Genomic DNA, 25,130 nt, shown 5'->3' on the forward strand with positions numbered 1-25,130 from the left:
GTACGTGCCTTCATTCGTTTCAGAGGATTATTCATTTCCTTTTGAAGTGAGGCAGCTCGCCCGGCGAGGAAGGTCTGAAAGGCGGCCGAGAGCAGGCTTTCATACTTTTCCAACAGCAGCTTGTCGTCTGGGGGGTAAATACGTCTGCAGGCCACAGAGACAGGGAGAGAGAGGGGCAAGGAGAGTGAGAAAGGAGCAAAAAAAAATAAAATAAATGAGAATAGATTTAAAATAGAAGGTAACGGAAAAGGCTTATCATTGAGGGGAGACAGTTGAAATGAGAGTCGGGCGATAAAGGGTAAAGAGGAGAAAGGAAAGGTAGAGAGACAGAGTGGGGTTAAGCAAAGGAGGCATGTGAGGTTAAAGGACGAGTGATAGAATTCGCAGCAAGGGTTTAGTACAGTAAAAAATGTAAAAAAAAAAAAAAAAAAAAAGTACAGATGCTGACAGAACAGCTAAATATTTGAGAAAAATTGAGAAAAAAATTTAAAACAAGAGACAAGAGGATGCAGTAAGCCGACAAAAAAATATAGGTATAGAAAAGGATTACAGGATGCTAAGAGAAAGAAAAACAAAATTAAAATGAGAAGAAGAAAGCAGAGACAAATTACAAAAAGACAGGCTTTACTGGCAACCTTGAGTCACGAAACAGCCAAACTCTCATTTAATCAGTCTTTTCACACAGAGCGCTGCTTTCACGCAGCTGCTTTCTGCACCCAGAAGTACACTTCACAGTTTTTTGAGGGTTTTTGTTTTTTGCAACATGCACAAATGCGTCTGTTCGCACCCTTTAAAATTTCACCCTAAAGACTAAACTAACCCCAGCATTTATAATGGATCTAAAGGGAGTAGAACAATGTGTAAACCTCTGCCTGGTTATCCTCAAAATACATCTCCAAACCCACCCTCGTCATCGCTTTGGCCATCAAATCAAAACAATGTCAGCTTTTAAAGAAAAATAAGCATCGGGTACTTTAAGTTCAAAAAGCAGGGGAATGTTCTGGCATCGGTAGAGTCCTATCAGAAGCCAAATCCCACTCCGTTAGATGGCCTTCCCGATTCAGACATGATGGTAATGTCTAAAGCAGAGAACATTCTTGGAAAACTAAATCATGTACTTTTTTATCTGAGAACTGATAGGTAAAGAAGTACTTATGAGATGCTTTTACATCTCAGTGTGTGAATAGTAGATTTTAGTGCAAGTAAAATGCCAAGTAAAGGTTAACTGTTTCAGCATTAAAACTTTAACTGCTCCCCATGTGCAATTAATAATTTTATGCTGTGTAGCTGTTCTGGGTGCATGATTTCCATATTGTTGAGAAGATGACCCAATTCCACATTGCTGCGGTTCAAATAAAGCAACTGCTAAGTTCTGGGTCCTGATATGAGCCAACTAACTAAGCTCCTTTCTGCGTACAGTTCAATGTGAAATGTTTCTAACTACAATGCCTTGCAAAAGAAATAATACCCATTGCATGTTTTTGTGTTGTGTCACATAGCACCTCAAATAATAGTCTGAGGTGCTATCTGTTACATTAAACAATATACAGCAAATCCAAGCCTACCAAGACATACCAGGAGAGAATTGTTAAGAGAAACAGTCATGAAACGGTTACTAACTCTGGAGGAGCTGCAGGGATTCAGAGCACAGGTCAAATAATCTATCAATAAGGGAACTATTATTGGCATTACTTATAAATCTGGCCTTTTTTTTAAGGAAAGAAAGAAAGCAGTTTGTCACAAGTCATGTAGGGGCCACAGCAAACAGCAGATCGAAAGTGCTCCTGTCAGATGACTAAAAATGCCCAAAATTTTTTGACTTACATCCAAAATACTATGGGTAGCTGAAAACAAGCACTGTACCTAAAAAATACCATGCCCACTGTGGATGGTGAGACCAGAAAACTGGTCGAGAGCAATGGTCTAGTCCAAGCAAAAAACAACAAATTTTCACAACAACAAATATTTCTGTTCACAGATGATGTTCATTCAATTTTGCAAATTTTGCAAATAAACCTAGACATAACTTCATTATGTACATGTATAAAATTGGTAGAGACGTAACAAAAGACTTGGGTATAATTGCAGCGAAGGCTGGTTTCATAAACTAGTCAGAACGAGTCACAGGTTTTTATTTGTAAAAAATATAGAAAACCTTGTATCTTTTCCCTTCCACTGCACAGTTATGCAGTACTTTGAATTAATCTGTTGCATAAAAGAGACATTGCAGTTTGTAGTTGTGATATGATGAAGTATGAAAAAGTTCAAGGCATATTAATCCTTTTGTGAGGGACTGCTTTCAGTTATAATACTTTAGAGGTGTATGGACCTAATTCTTTTGCTTCTTTTCAAAGACACACTCGACAAAATATCAAAAGGTCTCATCGCATAAAAAAAAAAAAAATCAATAGACATAATAGACGCTAGAACTTGCCAATAGTTAAAGAGCTTCATCTAACCGAAAAGCTCATGGTCACTTCCTCAGCAGGCCATATGAACACCTTGGGCTTTTTAAAGCTGAACATACGTATGTCTTGATTGAGTTGATGATTAGATTTCTCTCTGTGTGATCTCACTTAAGTGAAATGAAGAACTACAACTACTTCTTTTTTTGAGACGTTAAGAAAATCTTTCTTTGTTTGCTGCTTAACAGCACCTTTAAAGTCTCATGACTCCTGCTGCTTAACAAGGTAGTGAGCTAGCAACAAGCAGCTGGGTCTTCCTCAGATGTAACAGGGTCTGTACCTGAAACAGATCTTATCTAATAGCCAAATGTAAGTGAGTTCATTACTCAAACTCATCTAATGAGGAGCAGTGTGTTAATCAGAGTTCAGCGCCGCGCTGGGGCACCATTTGAATGCTAAGAGGTCTTTATTAGGGGTGCTCCAGCCTGCCTGATTGACTGTCTGGCAGCCTGTCGAGGAAAAGGAAAGAGATGACAGCACTTCATGCAGGCCTGGAGGAGCGCTCTGACCAAGACTCGGTCAGGAAGTTACTTTGACTTTTGGAGGCGGAAAGACGTGTGAGTGTGTCTGTTTTTGTGTAAGAAATTGGGAGAAAGACAATAAAAAAATAAAATTCTGTTGTTGCTGAAGTGCTGTATGGAGAACGAAGCATAAAATGAGTAGTAAAGAGGAGCAAATGGCTTACATGGGCCAAGTTGTAAATTTGAACTCACTAAGTCATGCTGTAGGGTGAATCTGCTCCATCTGTGAGGTTAGAAAATCGATACGCTCTGTGTATTCCAGAGATCCAGCTGGGGGTTTTGAGGTGAAGGGGAGCAAAAAAAGGGATTGTTGGGCAGGGATGAGATGGCTCACAGCAAGCAAGCAAAGTTTACCTGCTAATCTGTGTTTCTAAGATGCGGCAAAGGGTAAGAATTTGGCAAGAAGAGAAGCAATTTGAGACTCCATTCCTTTGCTTTCTCTGATTTTAACTTGTGTTTATTCTAGTTTCCTGCAATCTCAAAAACAATAGGTGTTCTTTTTTTCATTCTGTCAGCAGCAACATTTATTTTACCAAGAGTTTGGCATTGTGCAGATTACCTCGTAAATGCGAGCAAGCTGGCACAAAAACAGTGGGTGGAGCTCCTGAAGGGAGAGCCCATTCTCCCCAGCTGTTTGCCTCATCTTTACCTGTAATTCCCCAGATGTTGATTTTCATGTTCTTCCCTGGAAACCTGCCTGCGAACCTGTGCAAGTTGTTCTTTCTAGAAACAAAGGAAAACATTTCACTTAGTAACAGAAAAAAACAACAAAGTCTTGCAAAATACAGGGAAAGGGATTAAAGACGTCACTGCAATAAATTAATAATATGTTCTCCCTTTCCCTCTCTCATTAGCATGTTATAAATGTGTAATTGTGCGTCTAAGCTTGTCAAATTGACAAAAAGCGGAGAGGTGGGGACCACTTTGCCACTAGCGCCGCAGTATCATTAAATGCTGAGTGATATGAGCCTTCAGCAGACCTCAACCTGAGCTCACTCTTCAGCCAAAACAGCACTCAAAGATGAGGTGGTGCCCTTTTTGAAAGAGCGCCTCTGCTCCTTCGCTCCTTATTCCCACTGATTACAGCTGTGGCTATCAAAAGGCTAATCAAAAGAGGGTGGGAGGCATTAAAGCACTAGCGGCTGCCACTTTTCCCCATCTAGATTAGAAAAGCGCCCCTGATTCCGCTATTTTAAAGGAAAAATAATTAAACAGTGCACACGTCTCAGAAAACTTTGACTCTTTTGACATCCACTGAGAAATAAGTGGAACTGAGTTTGTTCTTACAACCTTTTTCCTTTTCTAAATTTGCAGCTCACTAGTATGTTGCTTGTGCCTTGCAGTTTAAATGAATCATGCTTATTTGTGAAGTACTAAATCCAAAGAGATTAAGGTGTAATCCAAACATGTTTATGCCCTAGATTTAATAAAAGCAAAACCTATACAAAACATTTTGTATTCAGCTTTATTGTATGGATATTTTTTAAAAAATGTCAGTAAACATGTTGGTACTGAGAAGTCCATTGTTGCAAGTGTCTCATAGGGTTGAAAGTCTGGAAAATGTTTTCTTGCTCCAGACGCTCCCTGTCCACATTAACCAGAATGAGGCAATATCTCTGCTTTTTTTAAACAGTTTCAAATTTCGGCATATCGTTTTTCTCCTTGAATGAGTTCAAGCTACAGGAGACACAACTGTTTCCATTCTCCATGTTTGTTTCTCCTTTGTGTAAAACTTTCTCAATATTCTTACATTTTTTTATATAGTGCATTAAGGCTGATGGAATACTCCAAATTCTTTGCACTACAAAAAAAACTACTAGATTCTAAGACTCCCAGGCATTAGCAAAGATAAAAGATCAAGCTGGTTTAATTCTCAGAGCATTCAAAGGAAGATCTGCCTTTTAAAATTGCGCTACCAATCTGATAGTGTTCCAGCAACTAATTTAACCAATTAGTTATTTTGCAGGCGGTTATATGAAACAAATTATATATTCACGTAAGCGCATGAAAAGCGTGGGATTTGCAATGCACAGATTTCACCAAAATTATTGCTGTCCCATGAAGGCAAGCTGAAATTTTGATGCAGTAGAAGAAAGAGGAAAAGAAACATTAAGCTACAGCAGTCTTAGCTTGATAAAATGAGGTTACAGATGCCACTGAAGTTATAATTTATCATCAATCAAAGCATGAACTCTACTTTCATACATCCATACAGGCTCTAAAAGTCAAAGTGGGATATAATTTTCATTTGACCACAGGTAATGAGCAGCACCTTATACAGCTTATGACCTCAACAGAGGCTGCTTGCCACAGGTCTGTGGTCAGCAATTAAGAGAACCATCATTTAATAATCGTTGCAGAAGGAATAATGCATGACTGGAAGAATGATAAAAAAAATCTGCACACATTCAGATCAGCTGAAGGTGTAATATCCCGTTTGTGCCATACCAGTTCCTCTCTTCTCCGTTCCAGCGTGTGACGTTGTTTCTCCCAGTCCGTGGAAGCAGCTGAAAGTTTCCTCATGAAGCCATGACCATAAAGCCGCCTCTGAGCTTCTGCCTTCTCCTGAGCCAGGTTTCTTTTCTTATCACTGGCCCTGAACCACAGTAAAACAAGTCAATTAATAAAATGTTTAGATTTTTAGACTCCTCATAGTGAAAAGCTCTCAACTGTTTAATAATCCTCTATGCTCTATTTTTTGTTTTCACACTTTTCCCATATAGTAGATGTTTGATCATTCTTTTCTTGTCTATACAGTAAAAAAAATACCCATTATTGTTTGAAAATATTTGTCCGCTTCATGTTTGGATAAGAGGTTACTCTTCATTATTACTGAGAAAAAAAACTCCTTCCAAAAAAATTCAAACAATATATTCAGAAAAAAAATCAAACTGAAATCCAAACAACAACTGGAGGAACAGGATCAGACGGAATATTATGAACAAGTAGGTTACTGCAGCTTCGAGAGAGAAAAATTTATTTAATTCAGTCGCTGGCCCTTTAAAGTGAATATTGAGTGATATGAAGGGGAATGACGTCTATCAATGTCCACGCCCGATTGGGTCTAAATTGATCCCAGTTGGACTCAGTTTGCATTGTAAACAGACCAAAGAGTCAAGCAAACACCAACTCCTTCCTCTGGCCGAGAAAAGCTAATGTACATATATTAAGAGATAGATTGAAGTTCTGCAAGACACCCATTCACTCCAAGAACAAAAGGGCTTTATACTATGTATGCTCTGTGTTCTTGCCTGCTTTCAATACAAACATGTTGTCGATCATGAAATAAAAGCTAATTTTGTCAGAGAACTGGGAACACATCAACCAGAAGTTCCAGAAAGACAGGTAGCACAGCTGAGAGAGTTTTCAACAAGCTACATCTATTATACAACAAGTAATTTGACCATCTCTGCATTTCAATAAATTAGAAGAAATATATATATTATTTCATCAATTCCAGAGTGAGGCTGTTGTTATCCCTGTTGCTTGTGCACCTTTATTGAATGACACCTTTCCCTTCCACTCAACATTTTATTAATATGCTTGGATGCAGCACTCTGCCCTACTTCATCCACTTTTTGGAGAATGTCTGGTGGAAAGCTAGTCGTCTTCCAAGACAGCATAGGCAATAAAATTTATCTGTTAAAATATTGTGTTAATAGATTTTATGTAAAATCATAAATTAGGTTATTAATTAGTGTGATTACCTCAAAATCAATGGAAATAAATTCTTGGAATATATATTATTCTGTGTGTTGAATCTATTTGATATATAAATGTCACTTTGCGAATTTAATTATTAGAATAACTTCATGTTTTGATGATTCTCTTATTTACTGAGATGCTCCTGTATGATTCTGTGCCTAAGTATATGTTTTCATTATGTTTCTGTATGTGCATGACTACTGGGGGGGAGACTATATTTAGGGTAGCAAGAAGAGGACATGCAGAGAGAAAGCAACAAAGGGAGCAGAGATCTAGAGGTCTTGTGTACAGTGATCAATCAGAGAACAAAGTCACTGTAGCCAGGGGACAGAAAAGCATGCCTATGAACACACACACACACATGCGCTACACATTACACACAAACCACTATGTATCCAGAAGTACAGTACACCACAAAAAGAGAAAACGTAAGCAAAACAGGCAGACAAAGCAAGCAGAAATGCAGCACAGGAAGCTGAATAAATATACAAAGATGAGTAAAACATAAAAACAAAGAAGTCACAGACATTATAAACTTACAGCTAAAAGTGACATGACTCACACACACTGACAACATGTGCAATTAAGGTTTTCTTCCCATTTTAAAAGACTTATGTACAGATCTGTGAAAAAAAAGTACTGACAGGAAACCTTGTCAGAGCCTGTGTGTTTGTGTAGGACACATTGATGTTTAATATAAATTTTAATAATACCCAAAAAAGTATTATAAACAAATGTTGAAATTTCATCCAAGAAGTAAGTAAGTATCTTTACTTAACTTAAGTTAAGTTAAAACCAGGAATGGTCAGATTTAAGTTAAGATATTTTAACTTATGCTTCATACATGTCTACTTAGAATGGGCATAAAATCCCAAAAAGTGTCCTAACTTTTCCCTTAGCTAAAAAATAAATTGTTGTTTGTGCAGCAAAAGCTAATTTTCTTTTCCACTGATTGAAACTGAGATTCAGTGTTGATATGTGAATGTTTCTCAAGAAGGATCTGGTGTGTCCTGCATTTATCACTAAGACACAACCATTTACAAATACGATTTATGTTGTGCAACTGTTCACACCATTACCACAGTCACAACCATTTTAAAATCAGATGTCAAAAAGGTTCTGAACTCCACCAAGCATCAAAGTAAGCACTGACTGAAATCTTTAAACATTAAAAAAAGCCTTTACTTGAACTTTAATGGGCCTCTTAATACAATATGTTTGTGTATCTGCATGCATACACACATACATGACTGCAGCAGAAAGCAATACCTGATGTTGAGGAGTTCGAGAGCATTGAGCAGCACCCCTTTCTTCACATCGTAATCAAGCTTCTGATCAGTCCCAAAGCTCGGAGCTCGATTGATCTGTCAAGCAAAGAAGAGAAGGGACATTTAAAAAATGTTCTTTCTTTCTGTAACATTCTAGAGACAGGGATTGTATGCAATTACAGGAACAGACTGTGGGTTTGTTTGAAAAGAAAAAAGCTCTTCCAACGAGCAAAGGAAAGAGGAATGGAGCAAGCAGACAGACAGAGATTGAGGATGTTTTGGTTTTTTTTCTCTTTCCCTTTGAGAGACACTTTAAAGTCGGTTTGGCCTTTTCCTGCAGAAATCTTGTCTGGTAATGATGTGTGTAAGCATGAGCGTGAAGAAGAACCTGTCTGTGTGTTTGCGCACAACAGTTTGTATAAGTGACCCCGAAATCTAAAGCCTAAATTTGCTCAAAACAGACTCTATAGCATAGCCACCACTAACATTTCTGTCAGCAATAAAGAATTTCTCAGCTTGGCTCTATCATTTACAGTCAAAAGCAATCAGCAAGATTCAACCGAGCAAGAAAAGAGTAAGCCACATGGGATTTTAGGTACAAAAGCTGGCATCATCCAGGGAATAATTCAAGAGCAGCTTACCTTTCTCAACAGAACAATTCCAAGCACCGGGGTAAAGTATTCAAATATCAGTTATTATACTTGACACAACAAATGAATTATTTTTCTCTTTGTTAGCTTCCTTTATGTCTCCTCCCATGGTGAGAAATGGCTTATGTGACACAACAAAAGGAGCAACAAAGAAAGAACTGGCAACAGCAATTGGAATGGTGTCTTCCTATGTGGTGACTTCAAATGACAATGCAACAGATGCCCATCGAAAGGCTGGCGTGGGTTGATAAACCTTGATTGTTCAGATAAGTCAGGTCTCTGCCTGGCATCCCATGTTTTTCTGTTTGGGAACAATAGTTTGGGTGGGTGGTTTGATATTATTAGGATTTCAATGGCCCTAATAGTGGTGCATTTGTTGTGGGAGTTTTTGTAAGTATGTGTCAAAATTGTTAACGAATGTCTTTTATTACACAACAGGTCTTTAAAGACGAACACAAAAGCTCGCACACACTGTGACCACCAGGATACTTGTATGGAACAGATGGCATTATTTCTATCCAGCTGCTGTAATCCAAACCAACAAAACGTACATGGAGTTGATCAGGTTATCAACAAATTCTTTCTTTTTAAGGCTCAACTATTTTTAATCTCCTAATTTAAAAAAATTTAATTTTTAACTTTACCTGTGACTCATTTACAGATGTAAATTGATACTAATATTTTCGTGAAACCAGCTGAAATGTTACCAGTCCAGTATTCTTGTTGATTGTTTTCTTGAGTGAAAATCATTTTTCCTAAGTCTTTACTTCATTATGAAAACCATGCAATACTGTTTATGCTTATGAAAACCGGGACCACAACAACCAATCACTAATGATATTTCAATACATAGTAAAGCAATTTAACTCTTTAGGGTTTTATTGTCCATTAAAATCTATGAAGAAAACAGATTTCAAAGAAACATCCGGTTATTTCTTTCTACAAGTGCAAAACAAAAGTGTTTGAATTATTTATCTATTTCTCCTAACCCCCAAAGACAACATAGTACTGTGAAAAAGTACATTTCCCCTTAAGGTTTTTTCTTTTTTTGCTTTCTTGCCACACAAACATGTTTTAGATAATTACTCAAAATGTATTGCCAAAGATAATCTGAGTATAAAAAATGTTTTAAAATTATGATTAATGTTTAAGGGGAGAAAAACAGAAATAGCCTGTTAAAGATCTCAGTAAGTATCTCATTTGATTTTAAAATCCACACTTAAACTACCTTATTTTTTTTTTCTTTTTATTGAGCAGTGATGAAATTAACTTACTAGTTTCCAATAGTTGTCCAACCGTACAAAATTAAGCATTTTTAAGGTCACAAACTGATGGTCAGACATTCTCCTTTAAGATTTTCTATAAGAGAGGAGAACGCATTGTCCCATCAATTATGACAAAACATCCAGGTCCCGAAGAGCAACAGCAGCCACAGACATACACACGACCACTATGCTTTATTTCTGAAATGCTGTGTTACTGTAAGCCAAAAACTCTCAAACAGTTGCTTTTTTGTTGAGTCAGTCCACAAAATGTTTTCCCAGAATGCTGGGGATTATTAAAATCTTTTAATCGGTCTCGGTTACTACTCAATAATCTCATTCCTACCTTTGAAGTTGCCATCTCTAACCTGGACACATGTCTGGCTTGTCCTCACTGGCAGGTTTAGGAACAAAGTTTAAGGATAACATTTATATCACAACCAGACTCTTTGGATCTAAGGGAATCAGATTATTTAGTATACTGCCAGTTGTTGGCCACATTGACCAAAACAAAGTCTAAAAAAAAGTAAAGACTAATAAAAAAACATTGAACGACTGCAAAGACTCCATTTCCTAGCCCTGCGCATTAGGTTCACCAAAAAGCTATATAAAAAAGGGAACCATGCATCCACACAAAATAATCCACAGCAACACTACAAGGATATAAGCACAGATGCTTCAACGTCTGAAATTCTTCTGAAATAAAGTTTCCTGAGAATTTTTCTAAATAGAATCCTCTCTCTGGTGTCACAGCCACAGGTGAGGCACTAAATCCTCACTGCTATGAACCGGGCTTGAATGGAAGCAGCTTTGTAAAGCTATGTGTGCACCAACGTGTGTTTTTTGTATACAACAACCATTTATCAGAAGGTGGGTGATGAATGCCTTCCAGTGCAAAAAGGGAAAAAGGAACAGAGACACTATACAACTCTTTCACTCAATGGAAAGAAAGTATACAATGCGTCCCTCTGTGAATTGAGGACAGAGCTCCACTTCGAGCTACCATACCTCACCTCTGCTACAAAAGAAAAATAAGGAAGAGGTCTGTTTTCATTTAGAGTACTCCACAGCTTGACAGCCACAATGAAAAGAGTGCTGCGTTAAGAGTGTGCCAGCCAATAGGTAACAGGAATACTGGCAGTGATCCTGGTGACGGTTGTCTCGTTACTTGTCATCATGTCTTGGTTTGATTTGTGGTGTCATGTTGTCATAGAATAAAACTTGCACAGCAGCATTTGCTGTCTCTCTTTGCTCCTTGTCGTGTCTTTTTTTTTCAGTTTTTTGTGTCTCTTTTTTAGTTTCACTTTATTTTCTGCTGTCTTTCATAGGGTTTTCCGACTGGTCACCACTTAGCCTCCCCTCTCCATTTGCCAGCCCTGATTCTCTGGTTGTTACCTCTCCTCATTTCTCTCCCCATATTTCTGTGCTCTCCTTTTCCTCCCTGGCAGAGGAAGTTGGACCAGTCTGTTCCTAATGAACCCCTGCAGGCTCCAAAACCCCCCACTCTGATTTCCTTAAGTGACTCTGGCAGGATTTTAAAAGAGCCCTTGGTTGCTTTAAGACACATTCAATAAAAATGTCAGATGAACAGATGAGAACATTCTTTTTACTCGATCTTTAATTTGGTTGCGTATCATGTTGAGGCCAAAATGTCAGTCAAAAAGCAGAAAGTGAAACGGGAGTCATTTTTAAAAAATGAAGATTAAATAAAAACGTTTTCACAGATTCTTTTTCAACAATGAACTGCAGAAAAAATTCTTAAAATGTAAAAAAAAAAACAGTCTCACAAAAGTTAATGTAAATATTTTTTTATGCAAAGTTTATAATGGAATTATGACCTTATCATATATTATGAAGGGCAGACAGATTAGTAGTCAGATTTCTTGTCACTGCCATAGTATAGTATAGTATAATGTGAAATTATGTTGATGTCCCACATTTGTCTGTCCATTTTGCAGTGGAAGTTCTTCTTTGTTTCTTTTTAATCAACTTCATAGTGTAGCAGCTGTTAGTATTGTTGCCTTACATCAAGAAGGTCAAGGGTTTGAATCCTAATCTCATGCATCTGGGGTCCTCTGGCTTCCTTCCACACTGTAACTACCGTACTTGCAAGTTAGGTTACTTAGTATCTTTAAAAATGCCAGTAAGAGTCATTGATTGCACGGTTGTTTGTCAAGTCTGGGTGATGGCAACTGCAGAGGGGCATGTCTTGCCTCAAGATAGCCACCAACCCATCCTCAACCACCAATGGATGGAGGGAGGGACAGGTGGATGGAAAGATGTTTCTTGAGACTGGAAGTAATGTTTAGGTTTTGAAGTAAAACAGCCAGAGTTCTGAATTGAAGAGAATCTGTGGAGAGTGTTGAAGAGTAGGATGATGGAAAGGAGGCCTTCCAATTTCAAAGATTTAGGGTTTATCACCAAAAATAGCAGGAGAAACTGAGAAAGTTGGTCAGAGATAAGAAAGACAAGGGTTTGATTACTGAAATGCCAAAAAATTATTTTTTATTGATTACTGAGAAGGGAATAAAATCATTTTTGTCATTGTCTAAAAGTAAAACATCAAAACAATAATAGTAGTAATAAATTCTTTTCTTCAAAAACCATACTTCTTTTTAAATTGTTTTATCATCATTTTATGTATAATAAAACATCCATCCAAAGCTGTTGGAGAATGATATAATGATGAATATGAGTAAAAAATGACACCCAACCCTTGACCGAACGACAGATTAAAGTCTTTACATAAGCACATTGTGCAAAGCACTCACTCTAACAATAACATTAAATGCAACATCCTCAGCCGAAATTACACTAAAGACACTGCGGAGACAAACCTTACCTACTTCACTGAAATACGTCTCCTGCTACCTACTGTATCTCTATATGTGGTTTCAGTCTCCTAAGGATTCTGTGATAACACTGAGTTGTAAATGTTTACATGGAAAGACGCATGATGCAAATTATCACTGAGACTGAATGCCATCTATATAGGTTCAGAAATAGCTTTAATCACAGTAATGATATACCAATTAACTACTTATTAATTGAGTGCTTCATTCCTGATTAACAAAAATACAAAGTTTGAGGATGAGAAGTAGACATTTACCCAGACACCTTACAATGTGAAATAAACATTTGCACTGAACACAAACCAAATTGTTTATGAAGGCAACTGTGAAATATAGCTTATCAAAGGGGAGCCTCATTATTTTTATTTCAACTATCTGTTTGGGTTAAATTGTCGACAAGCCGCAACTCTGTTTACAGATCATTACAGAAAGTAAAGAGTAGCAGAAAACAGACCAAGAGCAAACAACAAATTTAAATTACTTACTCAATTTGATGTAGTCGACTAATTTACAAAGTGATAACTCCTCTGGTTTGGACGCAGGGTTTTGTCTAATGATCTCTGACCCCTTGGTGCGTCTGAGAACTGTGATGTGCCTCAGGATAGTTAATATGTAAATTATTTTCAAACAGCAAAATCCAATATCCAACAAAACTAGAAATACAACTGTCATTCATTACCGCTTTCACTTATTCTACACTGTGTGCACAGTTATATGGGAACTGAGTATTTTGAGAATATCACATTTTTTACCTTTTTCATTTTCAAGGTGCAGTATGAACATTAAACTTATCTGATTAAAGTATATTAGGCGGTGTGTAATTGAGCAGATGTGGCCAACCAGATCAACCATCTATCTCAGCGTGTGCATGATTACTAGGCAGCCTCGGCGCCTCAGAAAAAATGGGCAGGCAAAAAAAGTGACTTTAGCAAATGATTTCAAAAAAGTAAAAATAAATAAATAAAATAAAAAATAAACAGAAAGGGTTAAACCCCACCATCAAAAACATGAGCTGAAATTTCAAGTCTGACATAAAATATTACACACCAACAGAAAACTACAAAGTCTATTGGACATGTGTGTGTTTGCTAGTGTAAGTGTGCGAGTGGTCAGATGCAAGAGCTTTTCTGTAGAGTCTGACAGCAGTTGGAAGGAAGGAAGACCTTCTGAATCTCTCCTGCCACTAAAGGAGCTGCTCAGTGCCATCAGAGTCCCCTATAGGGGGTAAGAGATTGTGTCCAACAGGCATAACAATTTATGTATACATTTTATATAGAAAAAGGTTGGTTTGGGTACCTTTTTCATTTTCTCCCTCAATAAATGAAATCATGTATTTACTCAGATCTTTGTCTGATATTAAAATTTGCAAAAACAAAATCTGTAAAGATTCTAATTATTTTTCATAGACCTGTATAATTTTTTCTGTTATAAAGAAAACTAATAAAAAGAAAAGTAATTAGAGTCGACATGAAAAAACTTTTCTAGTAGAGCAACACAAGACCAACAATCAGCTGCCTTATTTCCCCCAACAAATTGCTTCCCCACATTGACATTCATTTTGCCTAGAATAGTCGCTAAAACAAGCACAAGGTCTGCTGGTGATTAATCGCTACAGAAAAAAAAAACACCTTATTATTCCTAGCAGAGGGCAAACAACCACTGCTTTGACAAGCCTCCCATTCTGCCCCGCACAGTCAAGAGTATCAGCACAGTTCAGCCGTTGTCAGAATGGAGTGTTTGTTGCCACACAATGGTGGAATAAGAAACGGTGGCAGAGAGAGGGTGAACGACGGAGAGAGAGAAAGAGACAGAGGGAGAAAGAGAGAAACCAAGCGTGTGTGGCAGAGCGACAGAAAGACAGACAGCTAGACGCCCTGTTTAGTCGCTCTCTTGTTTCAGACGTCTTATCAATCACTGTTCTGTTCTTTTTGTGGTGTTTCTTGCGGTTCGCTCGGACACAGGGAAACTCTAGCTGAGCGTGGCGGGCTGCTGCTGGTGCTGAAAAGCAAGGGGGCCAGCGCTCAGCTCAGAGGCTGGGGATGGGGAGAGAGGCACTTTTTAAATGACATACAAAGACGAAATCAAGCACTGGCACTAAAGGTGCAAAACAAACACGATGAAGCTTGCACACACAAATATGACTTTTTTTCTCGTATGCATTCTTAAATAAAAAAGAAAGAAGAAATTTACTGTTTAATTTAAAATGCTGGTAAAAACATCCTTGTATATCCCACAAATCCCCCGCATATATAACTCTCACACAACACAGTTTCTTGTGGCACTCAGTAAATATGCCATTTATACCTTCCCTCTCAATCACATGTAGCGTCACCAACTGCTGTGTGTGTGATGATGAATGGATAAATGCTGGGGTATGTTTTCGACTGCCCCACATACAAAGACTGTGCTTGCCTAATTTGATACTTATTCCATGAAATAGTCATGTTGGGGGAGAATGGATGTGGATAGAGACAGGCAGTCCCATACATCATTCTAATTATTCTTTAATAAAGCTCATATAAGCCAAACAAATGATAACAGGCCAATACTGCCACCTAGGGTTTGTAAATGGAAGGGTACACCACTTGAGTTAAGAAACACACACGTATAATACAGGAATAAATCCTCCAAACATGCAAAGATTATTCAGAGGTGGAGAGGAGATTGCAAGAGGGCTGATATTATAATATCAAACTGTACTTATTCTCTACTTTTATTATTACTCCACATAATCATGTCAGGATGAAAACTATTTGTACAGATCTACTAAGTAAGTTTCACACTAATCACACAGAATACCTGATAATGTCTGCCTCGGCTGTTCCAGAGGTTAGGAAATTCTTCTCAAGTTTCCTGTGGATATAAATAAAAGGCAGGCTAATCTTTAAATTCCTTCTCTAAAAGCCCTCAGAAAACAGTTAAGAAGTTTTAAATTTCACTACTGCGTGAAATACTCTGACATAAAATTTTCATCTCAGCCTCTAAAGGTGAAACAGAATATAGTGCCCCTGTTTGTGTTTGGAGAAGGAAAAGAATGAAGAAACTACTATGTGTTTTTGTCATAGCATCTGTTTATAGTTGCCTCCCTCTAAACGCCTCCTTTCACCACAAATACACACACAGTATGCCTTTCCATCTTTTTTGCATTGATTTCCATTCAATTTTTATTCATTCATATAGCCCAACCATAGTTGGGCTACACCCCTTCCCAAAAAAAAAAAAAATCAAGAACAAAAACTAAAACTGTTACTCCATTCATACATGTTTCATGGATGTGGGGTTTTCCTGCTTTAGCTACAGTATGTACTATAGCGCCACATGATTCGATGTTTCAGTTGAATTTACAGTGCCAAAAATATAAACAACTTTCAACCGCAGTTAAGTTTGGCTTCTGTAAAAAAGAAAACAAAAAAGGGCCCAGGGCTTTACAAACAAAACTATGGTAGTGGAGCATCTACAGATCCAACCCATAAAAATGAAATCTCAACTTTAAATCATCATGGTCATACTGCCTTCTTTGTTTTACTTTGTTTGGCCCAGACTCTGTCTTCTTACTCACCATAGCTTTAGGTACTAAAAATCTATCAACTTTATCTATGACATAGGCTTGGTGAAATTGGTTAAATGTTTGCAGTTACTTTTCGTTCCCTGAAAAGCTCTGGCAGCCCCTAACCTACATGCCTAACACTAAGACTAACCTGAACTCAATTCAAAGTCCTAAACCTAATCCGTAACCCCTTTGGGGCCAGAACTCTGGGCCCCATAAGGAGCAGTGGGTTCTCACAATGTAGTATTTGTTGAAAAAAATGGGAATAAGAAATGCTAAAACACATACACACACAAGCACACATACGTTCTTACACTCTAACTCAAAGGGAAAGGAAGTCTGGATTATGTTGGCTATAAGGGATGGACAGGGAAAACCAAACTCATCTTGAAACGATTGGGTACAGACCACAGAGAGGAGAAAGTTGCAGGAAGGGGCAAAGAACTGCTGCCCTTAGGCTAAGAGGTCTGTTGTAGTCTGTTGCCATGATGCCTGGTCTCTCTCTCTTTCTGTCTCTCTCTCTCTCTCTCAACCACACACGCAGAAACTCAGACACACAAACAAATCTGTGCCTCAGTTGACCCTAACCATGCTCGCCTCATTAGCTGCCAATCACTTTGAACAGACGCACTAAAAGGGAGGAAGGACCAGAGGTAGGAACACAAGAGATGAAGGAAGAGATACAAGTTTAGTTGTCATCAATAATCAAGCTGCTCTTGTGCTGCTGTCTGATGGTCGCTCAGTCCAAACAATAACACCTAAATAACCATAAAAGTGGATGAAATAGATTTCTTCCTTTTCTCCTCACTCCTTTGCTTCCTGAATTGCTCTGTCTGTGTGTTTTAAGCCGAATCCCTCATTGGCTCTTTGAGTGGATAAAACGAATGGGTTGTGGGCTGGAGGATGGCCAACGACACGCACACACACATACACACATTGCAGAAGGCTATTCCAACACGGACTAAGACCAGACCCCCTTACCCCTGCCCTCACACACACAGAGACACACATGGAGAGAAACGCAGGCTGTTGACACATTAACACAAAAATACAGACACATCCTAAGTTGCAAGACTTTTGATGCATGTTTATCATGGAGGCTTAACACGTGTGACAAGAACACAAATTAAAATTAGATTCACAGATGCTGCACACTTGCACACTTTTGCACGCTCGTTGCGCCTCTAACAAGCAGACCAACCAGCCTTTTAAGATGTTGGGAGCTCACCAATAAAAAGAAAAAAAAATCTGCCTTGGGACTGAGCAAATTTTCATTTTTTTAGGCTCATTACAAACACTTCCTTTTTGTTTAGAGCTGAGCAGCTGGAGTTTTATGGTTGATGAGGGGAAACAATGAACAACAACAAAAAATAGCAAGAAGAAGTGAGCCAGAGCTTATAAGCTTATAATGAGGGTAGCCTTCAGACCACTGATCATAGCAGTGGGAATCATTGTTACCCATTGGAACCTCATGAGAACATAAATTGGGCCCTTGTTGCATTCAGGTTCAGATATAAACAATGGCTGAGACTTAATGTTGCATGCATGGTTACAAATCATGTTTTGGTTACTGGTATCAAAGCATTCCAAGGTATTAGAAATGCTAACGTTTTCCTTTACATCACTCCTTTGGTTTTAAAGATCTTTAAACCATGCTGAGAAATTGCAAAAGGAAGCAGAGCTTCTCTGGCTGTATTTGAACTGAGGCCCTCCACTAGCTGTTGCTGCGCATTGCTGGTCAGCTGGCTGAAGGTATACCTTTTTCTTATATAGCTAAAAGTAACACATTTACATAAACTATTAAAAGACACATAGCAGTTACTCTAAGCATAGGGTCATTGTTACAACTACTTTCGGATCTCAATTTCAAGATAAATTGCTTTGCCAGGCAAGACAAGGAAGTTTATTTATGCAGGACCATTCAAACAAAAGTTGATGCAAAATTCTTAACATTAAATCAAATGAAATATATTGAAATAACAAAAATCCTTAAGCATTTTTAAGCACTGCATAAAGAGAAACAAAGGTTAAATGCTAATTTAATCTTCAATCTCACACTTAAATCACACATCAGTGATCAGGCAAAAATCATAATATCATAATAATTCTTCCATCAAAACCTAAAGTACACAAGAAAATTTCAGCCTGATTTAAATGAGCCAACAGTTTCTGCAAATCTCAGGTTTTGTGGAAATTTGCCATTTTTCCTTGTTTAGTTTTGGTCCTAAGAACACTGAGTAAGCTGGTCTACATGGATCATACTTCACAAGCAATCCAAGTTAATGCAGTGCTTTACTGATGAAGAGCATTTTTTACAAATCTATCCTTTAACAAACAAGGTACCACTGTGGCACTCTAAGGACTGGGGTGATGTGATCCATTTCTTCCTGGTGTTGGTTAGGACTCTGGCAGCAGCATTTTGGATGAACTGCAACTGCCTGATGGATTTTTTCTTTCACATAGACCTATAAAATCTCTGTTGCAGTAATCTAACCTATAGAAAACAAAAGGATGCTAATGTTTTTCTGAGTCCTGTTTGACAGAAAACCCTTAATTCTGCCAATTAAAAAAAATTGCCTCACTTACACAATTTCTGTTAGACATAATGGGACAAAATTCCAACAAAAAATGTGAGAAACTCTTGGAAGGATACATAAATGTGTCACCCAAGTGAGACATTTCAAAAGGCAATTCTACCAAATAATGTTGAAATATAATATGTAAATTTCAGAAAGTACAAAGAATATGTTATACAAAAGTATTTTTTAAGCATTTAGCAAATAAGTAATTTCGGTCTTTTCATACCACATATTAATATTTCTATGGTGCTTGTGAAAAAAAACAAAACGTTTTGCTATTTTGAAATATTTCTGGGGGATAAAAAACAGAAGATGTGGAAACTAAAGAAATTCAATTCGTCACATTTATGAAATCACCACTACCAAGCTACAAACAGTTTTAAGTAAAATTAATTATATTCTGTTGTATAATTTTTGTTTACACTTTTTTTGTAAATGCTGTTAACATTATCAACCAAAAAAATAATATTACTGACCCATGGTCAGTGGTTACATGTTATGTTTTTATTTAATTCATCCTCTCCCATCCCCCACCTTTAAACTATTGATAATATTTTTCCATTTTACTCACCAAAGTTAACACCATTTGTCATGCTCGCTTATAGCACTTGGACCCTGGATAAGAGGCTGTAGGAGTGCAAGACTTCATGATAATATCCTTCTGATTTTTATTGTGTCCATGTGTAACTGCAATCCTTGAGGCTCGTACTAGATTTCCAGTCATGTGCTTTCCTCTTTGACACTCACACAAGTTTTAAGGCATCGGTACACATATTAAGAATTTATGAGAGACTGTGCATTGATTATTGCTTTTTTTTTCTTTCTTTTATTTTCTTTGTTTTTTCCTGAAGACAAAGGACATACTCAATGAAACCCTCGGAGCAAAAACCCTGGTTTTGACAAAAGAAACTACAGTTCAAGCAGATTGTGTACACTGGTGAATGTGTGCGTGTGTGTGTGCGTGTGTGTGTGCGCAGCGAACATCACGGCTCAATGAAACGCCTTCCCGATACGAGACACAGATGCTGTCTGGACCTGTTTTAATGAAAGTGAATGTCTCGAGTTACGCCATTTGGGCAAGTCCGTGTGTTTGTGTGTGTCTGCGTGTGTAGCGCTGGTGTTTTGAATGTCAATAGAAGCTAAAACTCGTGTTGAGACTGCTGAATTAAGATAAGGATCACACAAAAGCTTGTGTCTCCTTTTTTTGCCCCTTCTCTTCTCCCCTTTCGATACTTGCTTTGAGCACAATGCGTCTGTTTGATGCCTCCCCTTGGTTTGAGAGGCATCGCTCTTGTCTTCTATGTTCTCACCCCTGTGACAAGCTATTTAGCAGGTGCATGCGGCTCTATGGTTGTTTTCTCTATTATCTCTGTATTCCTTAGGAGTTTACTTGGAGTAAGTGATTTTGAGCTATTTTTTCGCTTGCAGGGAGAAGAGGCTACAGCAAACTTGTCTTTCAATTTAAAACCTATTTATAATGGCACTAATTAGAATATGTCTTATTATTTAAAAAAATAAATAAAATAACAAAAAGTTGGCTATTTATTAAAATATAATTGGTAATATGAAGGAATGTTACTTCTCTCCCCTTATCCTCCACGACACACCCAGAAAGCGGCTGACAAAAACGCTAATTCAAGGGCACAACTAATATCATCTGACAGATTCTTATACATGATACCATCTAGCTTTCAGGTATCTGACTGTCTTTGAGTCTACACAGGTTGAACTTTCATTTCCTGCCTGCATGTTTGCATGTTCAACAACCGTCTTTGACATCCTGAAGAGTAAGGGAGAACATTGTCGGAACACCGATCTGGGTAAGGCCCCGGCGAGGCGTTTCAGTGTGACACCAATAAAGAAAGTCCACAAACTCAACACAAAGCTCTGAGGTCTTCACTTTCTGAAACATTTCTAAAAAATTTTGGTTTTTTTTTTCAGAAATATGTAATGGTGTAAAATGGTGAAATTCAGTGAAATAGATTTAGTTTACTCCAAAATGGTGCCAAAAGTAATGTCCTGAAAAATGTAATTTAGGCCTGGGGGCTTGCCATAGGACACTAGTTGTGACATCGAGCCTTTGGGGCTTCCTGCATTTTGCACTCCTGCAGGACTACACACACTAACATGTTAAAAAGTAGTAATAAAGCTATTTTCAGGCTCGACAGTACATAGAGCAAATACTGCAGACAGCGTCTCTATGCTTTCAAAATGTCCCCACTAATCAGCTGAATTTTAGAAATAAATGATTGTCGCTGCAAATGTTGCGTGAAAGAGAAACAGGGTTGTGTGCGTGGGCGTGTGTGTGTGTGTACATGGGATGTTAATTGATGAGCGTTATAGAGAGCTGCTGGTAGCACAGGGGGGATCATTACTGCTGGAGTGGAACAACTGCATTCACGGCTGTTTGCTGTGTCACACACACACACACACACCAACACGCACATGTGCCCAAGTCATGGCAGTCAAAGACAGTGCAATCTTCTAAGTTTCACTTGTACATCTTTTCATTTCAAATTGCAACCTTTCCTTTCAAAAGCAAATTCATAAAACTAATTTTAACATTTTGTAAAATAAAAAAAGAAAAGAAATACCAATCGTTGAAAAAAACAGCTCACATATTTCACTTCCTAGCAAACTTGCAGCTTGACAAAAAGAAAAATCTTTTTTTGTTTGGAATGAGGAGGAAAAGCAAAACTACGATTCACGCGGCATTTCCTATCTTTCGGTCCAATTTGTGGGAAGGGGGGTGTGAGTGTAGCCACTTTGGGTTAAAGGATTTAGGTCACTCTTTAACTGACTGGCTGACATCAGAAAGGTGAGACAGAAATCCCGGAGTGGACTTAAATCTATATCTGGAATGAGTGTCACTTAAGAGGCAGGAGTTGAAAAAATGAGAACCTTGGTTTGTTGTAGTGAACATGAGACCCTGACCTATATTTCTACACTCTGGATATGTGTTATCTGTTTGTTATTGAGCTTGAGTATGTCTGAATGCATAAATCCTTGTAATCATGCATACCCTATGTGCCTTGCTTAATGTTTATATCAGTATTTCCTGGCTGTTTAAAGGATCATAAATAGATACTCGATACTCTGTGGGTGTTTGGTGTGGGGAAATGGTGTATACGCAATATCAGTGTTTGTTCACTCCTTTTCATGCCATTACACTTCAGCTGGAGAGCTGCTGTCACTCCAATAGCAAAAAGGGAGAACAACTCAATTGTGAAAATAGGAAAATAATTCATTCATAAAAGAAATTTTAAAAGACTTGAAATAATAACAAAAACATATAAATAACTAAAAAAAATGCCCATTTTAGAGCATCTGGAAGTGAAAGTCAAAGAGGAAGATTAGAAACAAATTGTTTATCCTCACAAAGAAATGCATATCTATTCAGATTTGTACCTCCAACAGCCAGGGTTTGAGTTTGCGGTCCAGGAGGATGTCAAAGCCCAGGACCTCAAAGCAGACACTGTCGCTCCCTGGTGGTTGCCCGGCGCGACACATACGATAGGCGTGCAGCACATGGGGCTCAGCCACTATCAGTGTTTTTACCACCAACTCCTAGAAGAAAGTGGACACAAAAAAAAAAAACAGTTACCAAATTGACCAAAACAAAAAACAAACAAAAAAAAAAATCTAATTATTTTTTTTAAGTTATTTAGTAATTATTCAAAAAATCACTAATGAAGGACCACTTATTTTTATCTGACATCAGAAAATACAGATTCAAATTCACAAGTAAAGTCTAAATGAAAAAACAATAGCTGGAGTCAAACATGCAGTTTCCACTGAAGAGACAATCACTACAGAAAATGCTATTTATTGTCAGATTTTTCTTCTTCACTGCTTGTTTATTACCAGCTGATAATCAGACAGTATTACTGGCACAGATTGTTTTTGAATTCCCTTCAAACACAGAGATTCCCCACTGTTGGTGCTGGTCCATCTGTGTTTCTAGTGGCGTCCAACCTGCGTGCATCTGTGTTTGCCCGAATGTTTGCTGGCTGCTACCTACTGGCCTACACCACTGTGGCAAGCATGCTCAGTCTGACACACACATAAACACTTTGCACAAAGCTTCTCTTTACCAGGCAAGCGCCATGCAGTGCTGTTGGCATGCAGTTTTGCCCGGTCCAGTCTGACTGCTGGGTGCAGGAGAGAGGGGGGTAAGGTGGTCTGGCCCTAGCCTGATAAGGCTGCACCCTCCTGATCCTTTTTCAATCTGTATGTTCCTCATGCACCTCCACCTATATGTCAAGCCATCTCCTGTCTACCCACAGGCTACTCAGCACCATAACCTGCTCCCCCTAACATGTCTGTACCCCAGGTCCGAAGCACCAGCTCTGTGTGTTTGTCTTTTCTTTGTCCTTGCCCACATCACCCCTTGCCTTATCCTGTGGCACCAGTTTGCCACTAATTTACTGTGTGTCCATGTATACCTGTTCATAGTAGTTATATGAATTTTCCATGCCAATTCAAATTTGTTTTTCCAGTCTTGCTTTTTGCAAGATTGTCTTTATGTTTTTATCTGTCAAAATATGAATTCCTGACTTGTATTATAAACCCTGTGACCTTGCTGTTATGGGTTTTTATTTAAACAGTTTTGCCTTATATTTTGTGCAAACCATGAACAAATTTTATTTTAAAAAGTTTTGATTGGTCTTAAAATATGTTTAAACTGCAGACCAGGCATAATTTGTATGCCTAATTTTTCTACCTTATAAAAAAAAGAACAAACACACCAAGAGCAGAGTGTTTATAGTATGAATTTGCAGAACAGAATTGGAAATTCAAATTATTTAGTCATAAAACAAGAAGTTAAAAAAAACATTAAGTCTTTGAATTCAGTGTCTGATTTCCAAAATATTTTATCCAAAGTTTTGACCTGCCAGTTCAATTTGTTCTTTACAGACTGCTTAAGAAGACACAAAAACAGCGTTGCTGAAACTTTTGCTTTCTTGTGGTCTTTGCTGTTACAAAAAAAAATCGTATTTCTTTTTTACATACTTGAGCTTCTGCTGTTTACAATTTTAAACATCTAAATGACACTGACTAGGTTTGAGTCTTCTATACTCAGCATCACCATCCATATCTAACTACTTAACATGACCTGGTAGTGATAAAATATGGTGCAATCACTAATCAATAAAAGGGCTGCTCAGTTTCCGGGTCCTGCTGACCTCAAAACTGATCGACTCACCAGTCAATTTCTCAGAGCATCTCTCTCATCATTTCCAAGATAACAGCATTCTTTTATTAACTAATACACAAGTTTTTTTTATGTGTCCCTGCTGAGAATATACATAAATACACTTCTTAAACAACATGGCCGTAATCGATAACAAAAGTTGGAAATGATTGAAACTGGTATTTTTAGTGAGTGTAGAATCTAAAAAACTATTAGCAGTCCCTTAGTAGTCAGGCCCTGTCCACAAGTTTAGATCAGCTACAAATGGCTGCACCTCTGCTTACCTGCCCTACATTAACTCATCAACATCTAAAGATAAGTCAATAGTTCACATAAAAAACTATGCATAATGTGTTTGACACCCACAGACAATATGTCAACAAGAAAACCACATATTTCTCATTTCAACACTGGAACCAAGAGTCTCATCAGCCTACTCTGATTTTACTAGACGAAAAATTGCTAAGATTATAGGGAAGAGAATAGAAATGAAAGAAATGTGTGCATCACGAGAAAGTACAAAAATACACAATGGCAAGATTGTTAAGAGATAAGAATAAAAATCATAACATTAAGCCAGAACTCAAACACAAAAATGTAAACACGAGGAAAGTGAAAAGCCAATAAATAGAAGGAGAAGAGCTGAAGAAAAAAGAAAGTATACCCTGAGAAGAGAGCATCAGCCAAAAGGATTTCATTTCCAATACAAGCATGGCATGACAAGCAGAGTGGCAAGAACAAGCACTGAGGGACAACACAACCCACACAACTGTGGACAAAGAGTCAAAGTAAAAAAGGAACTAAAAAACATGAACAGAACCCTCAAGAGTTGGTTTAAAATAAATAAGTAAGAGACAAATTGAAAAACAAACAATAAACACATGACAGATGGAGCTTAAGAAGAGAAAAACTCAAGAATTTGCCAAACAGACAATGAAGAAAGAAAGTAAGCAAAGTTGAGGTGTGAGCTGAGCTACACAGGAAAAGCTCACTCTACAAGAATGATGTTTCCTCTGAGTTCTGGCGAGAATAAAACAACCCTTCTGAATCAGTGTCATAGCAAATCAAATCAAACCTTAGTTATCCC

The 25,130-nt window shown here is 37.8% G+C and overlaps 1 protein-coding gene across 6 annotated transcripts in view; it reads right to left on the minus strand.

Moving 5' to 3' along the window:
- The window catches only part of ttll7 (tubulin tyrosine ligase-like family, member 7), an 87,749-nt gene that overhangs the window by 38,549 nt on the left and 24,070 nt on the right, over positions 1 to 25,130 (minus strand). For all 6 annotated transcript variants that reach the window (XM_028028399.1, XM_028028400.1, XM_028028397.1 and 3 more), the window contains exons 9-13: positions 22,258 to 22,416; positions 7,961 to 8,055; positions 5,435 to 5,582; positions 3,636 to 3,709; positions 9 to 144 (exon numbers count right to left, since the gene is read on the minus strand). In XM_028028399.1, the coding sequence (XP_027884200.1) occupies positions 9 to 144; positions 3,636 to 3,709; positions 5,435 to 5,582; positions 7,961 to 8,055; positions 22,258 to 22,416 (612 nt within the window). The remainder of the gene's footprint in view (positions 1 to 8; positions 145 to 3,635; positions 3,710 to 5,434; positions 5,583 to 7,960; positions 8,056 to 22,257; positions 22,417 to 25,130) is intronic.

Source organism: Xiphophorus couchianus, chromosome 9, assembly GCF_001444195.1.
Source record: "Xiphophorus couchianus chromosome 9, X_couchianus-1.0, whole genome shotgun sequence".
Taxonomy (NCBI): Eukaryota; Metazoa; Chordata; class Actinopteri; order Cyprinodontiformes; family Poeciliidae; genus Xiphophorus; species Xiphophorus couchianus.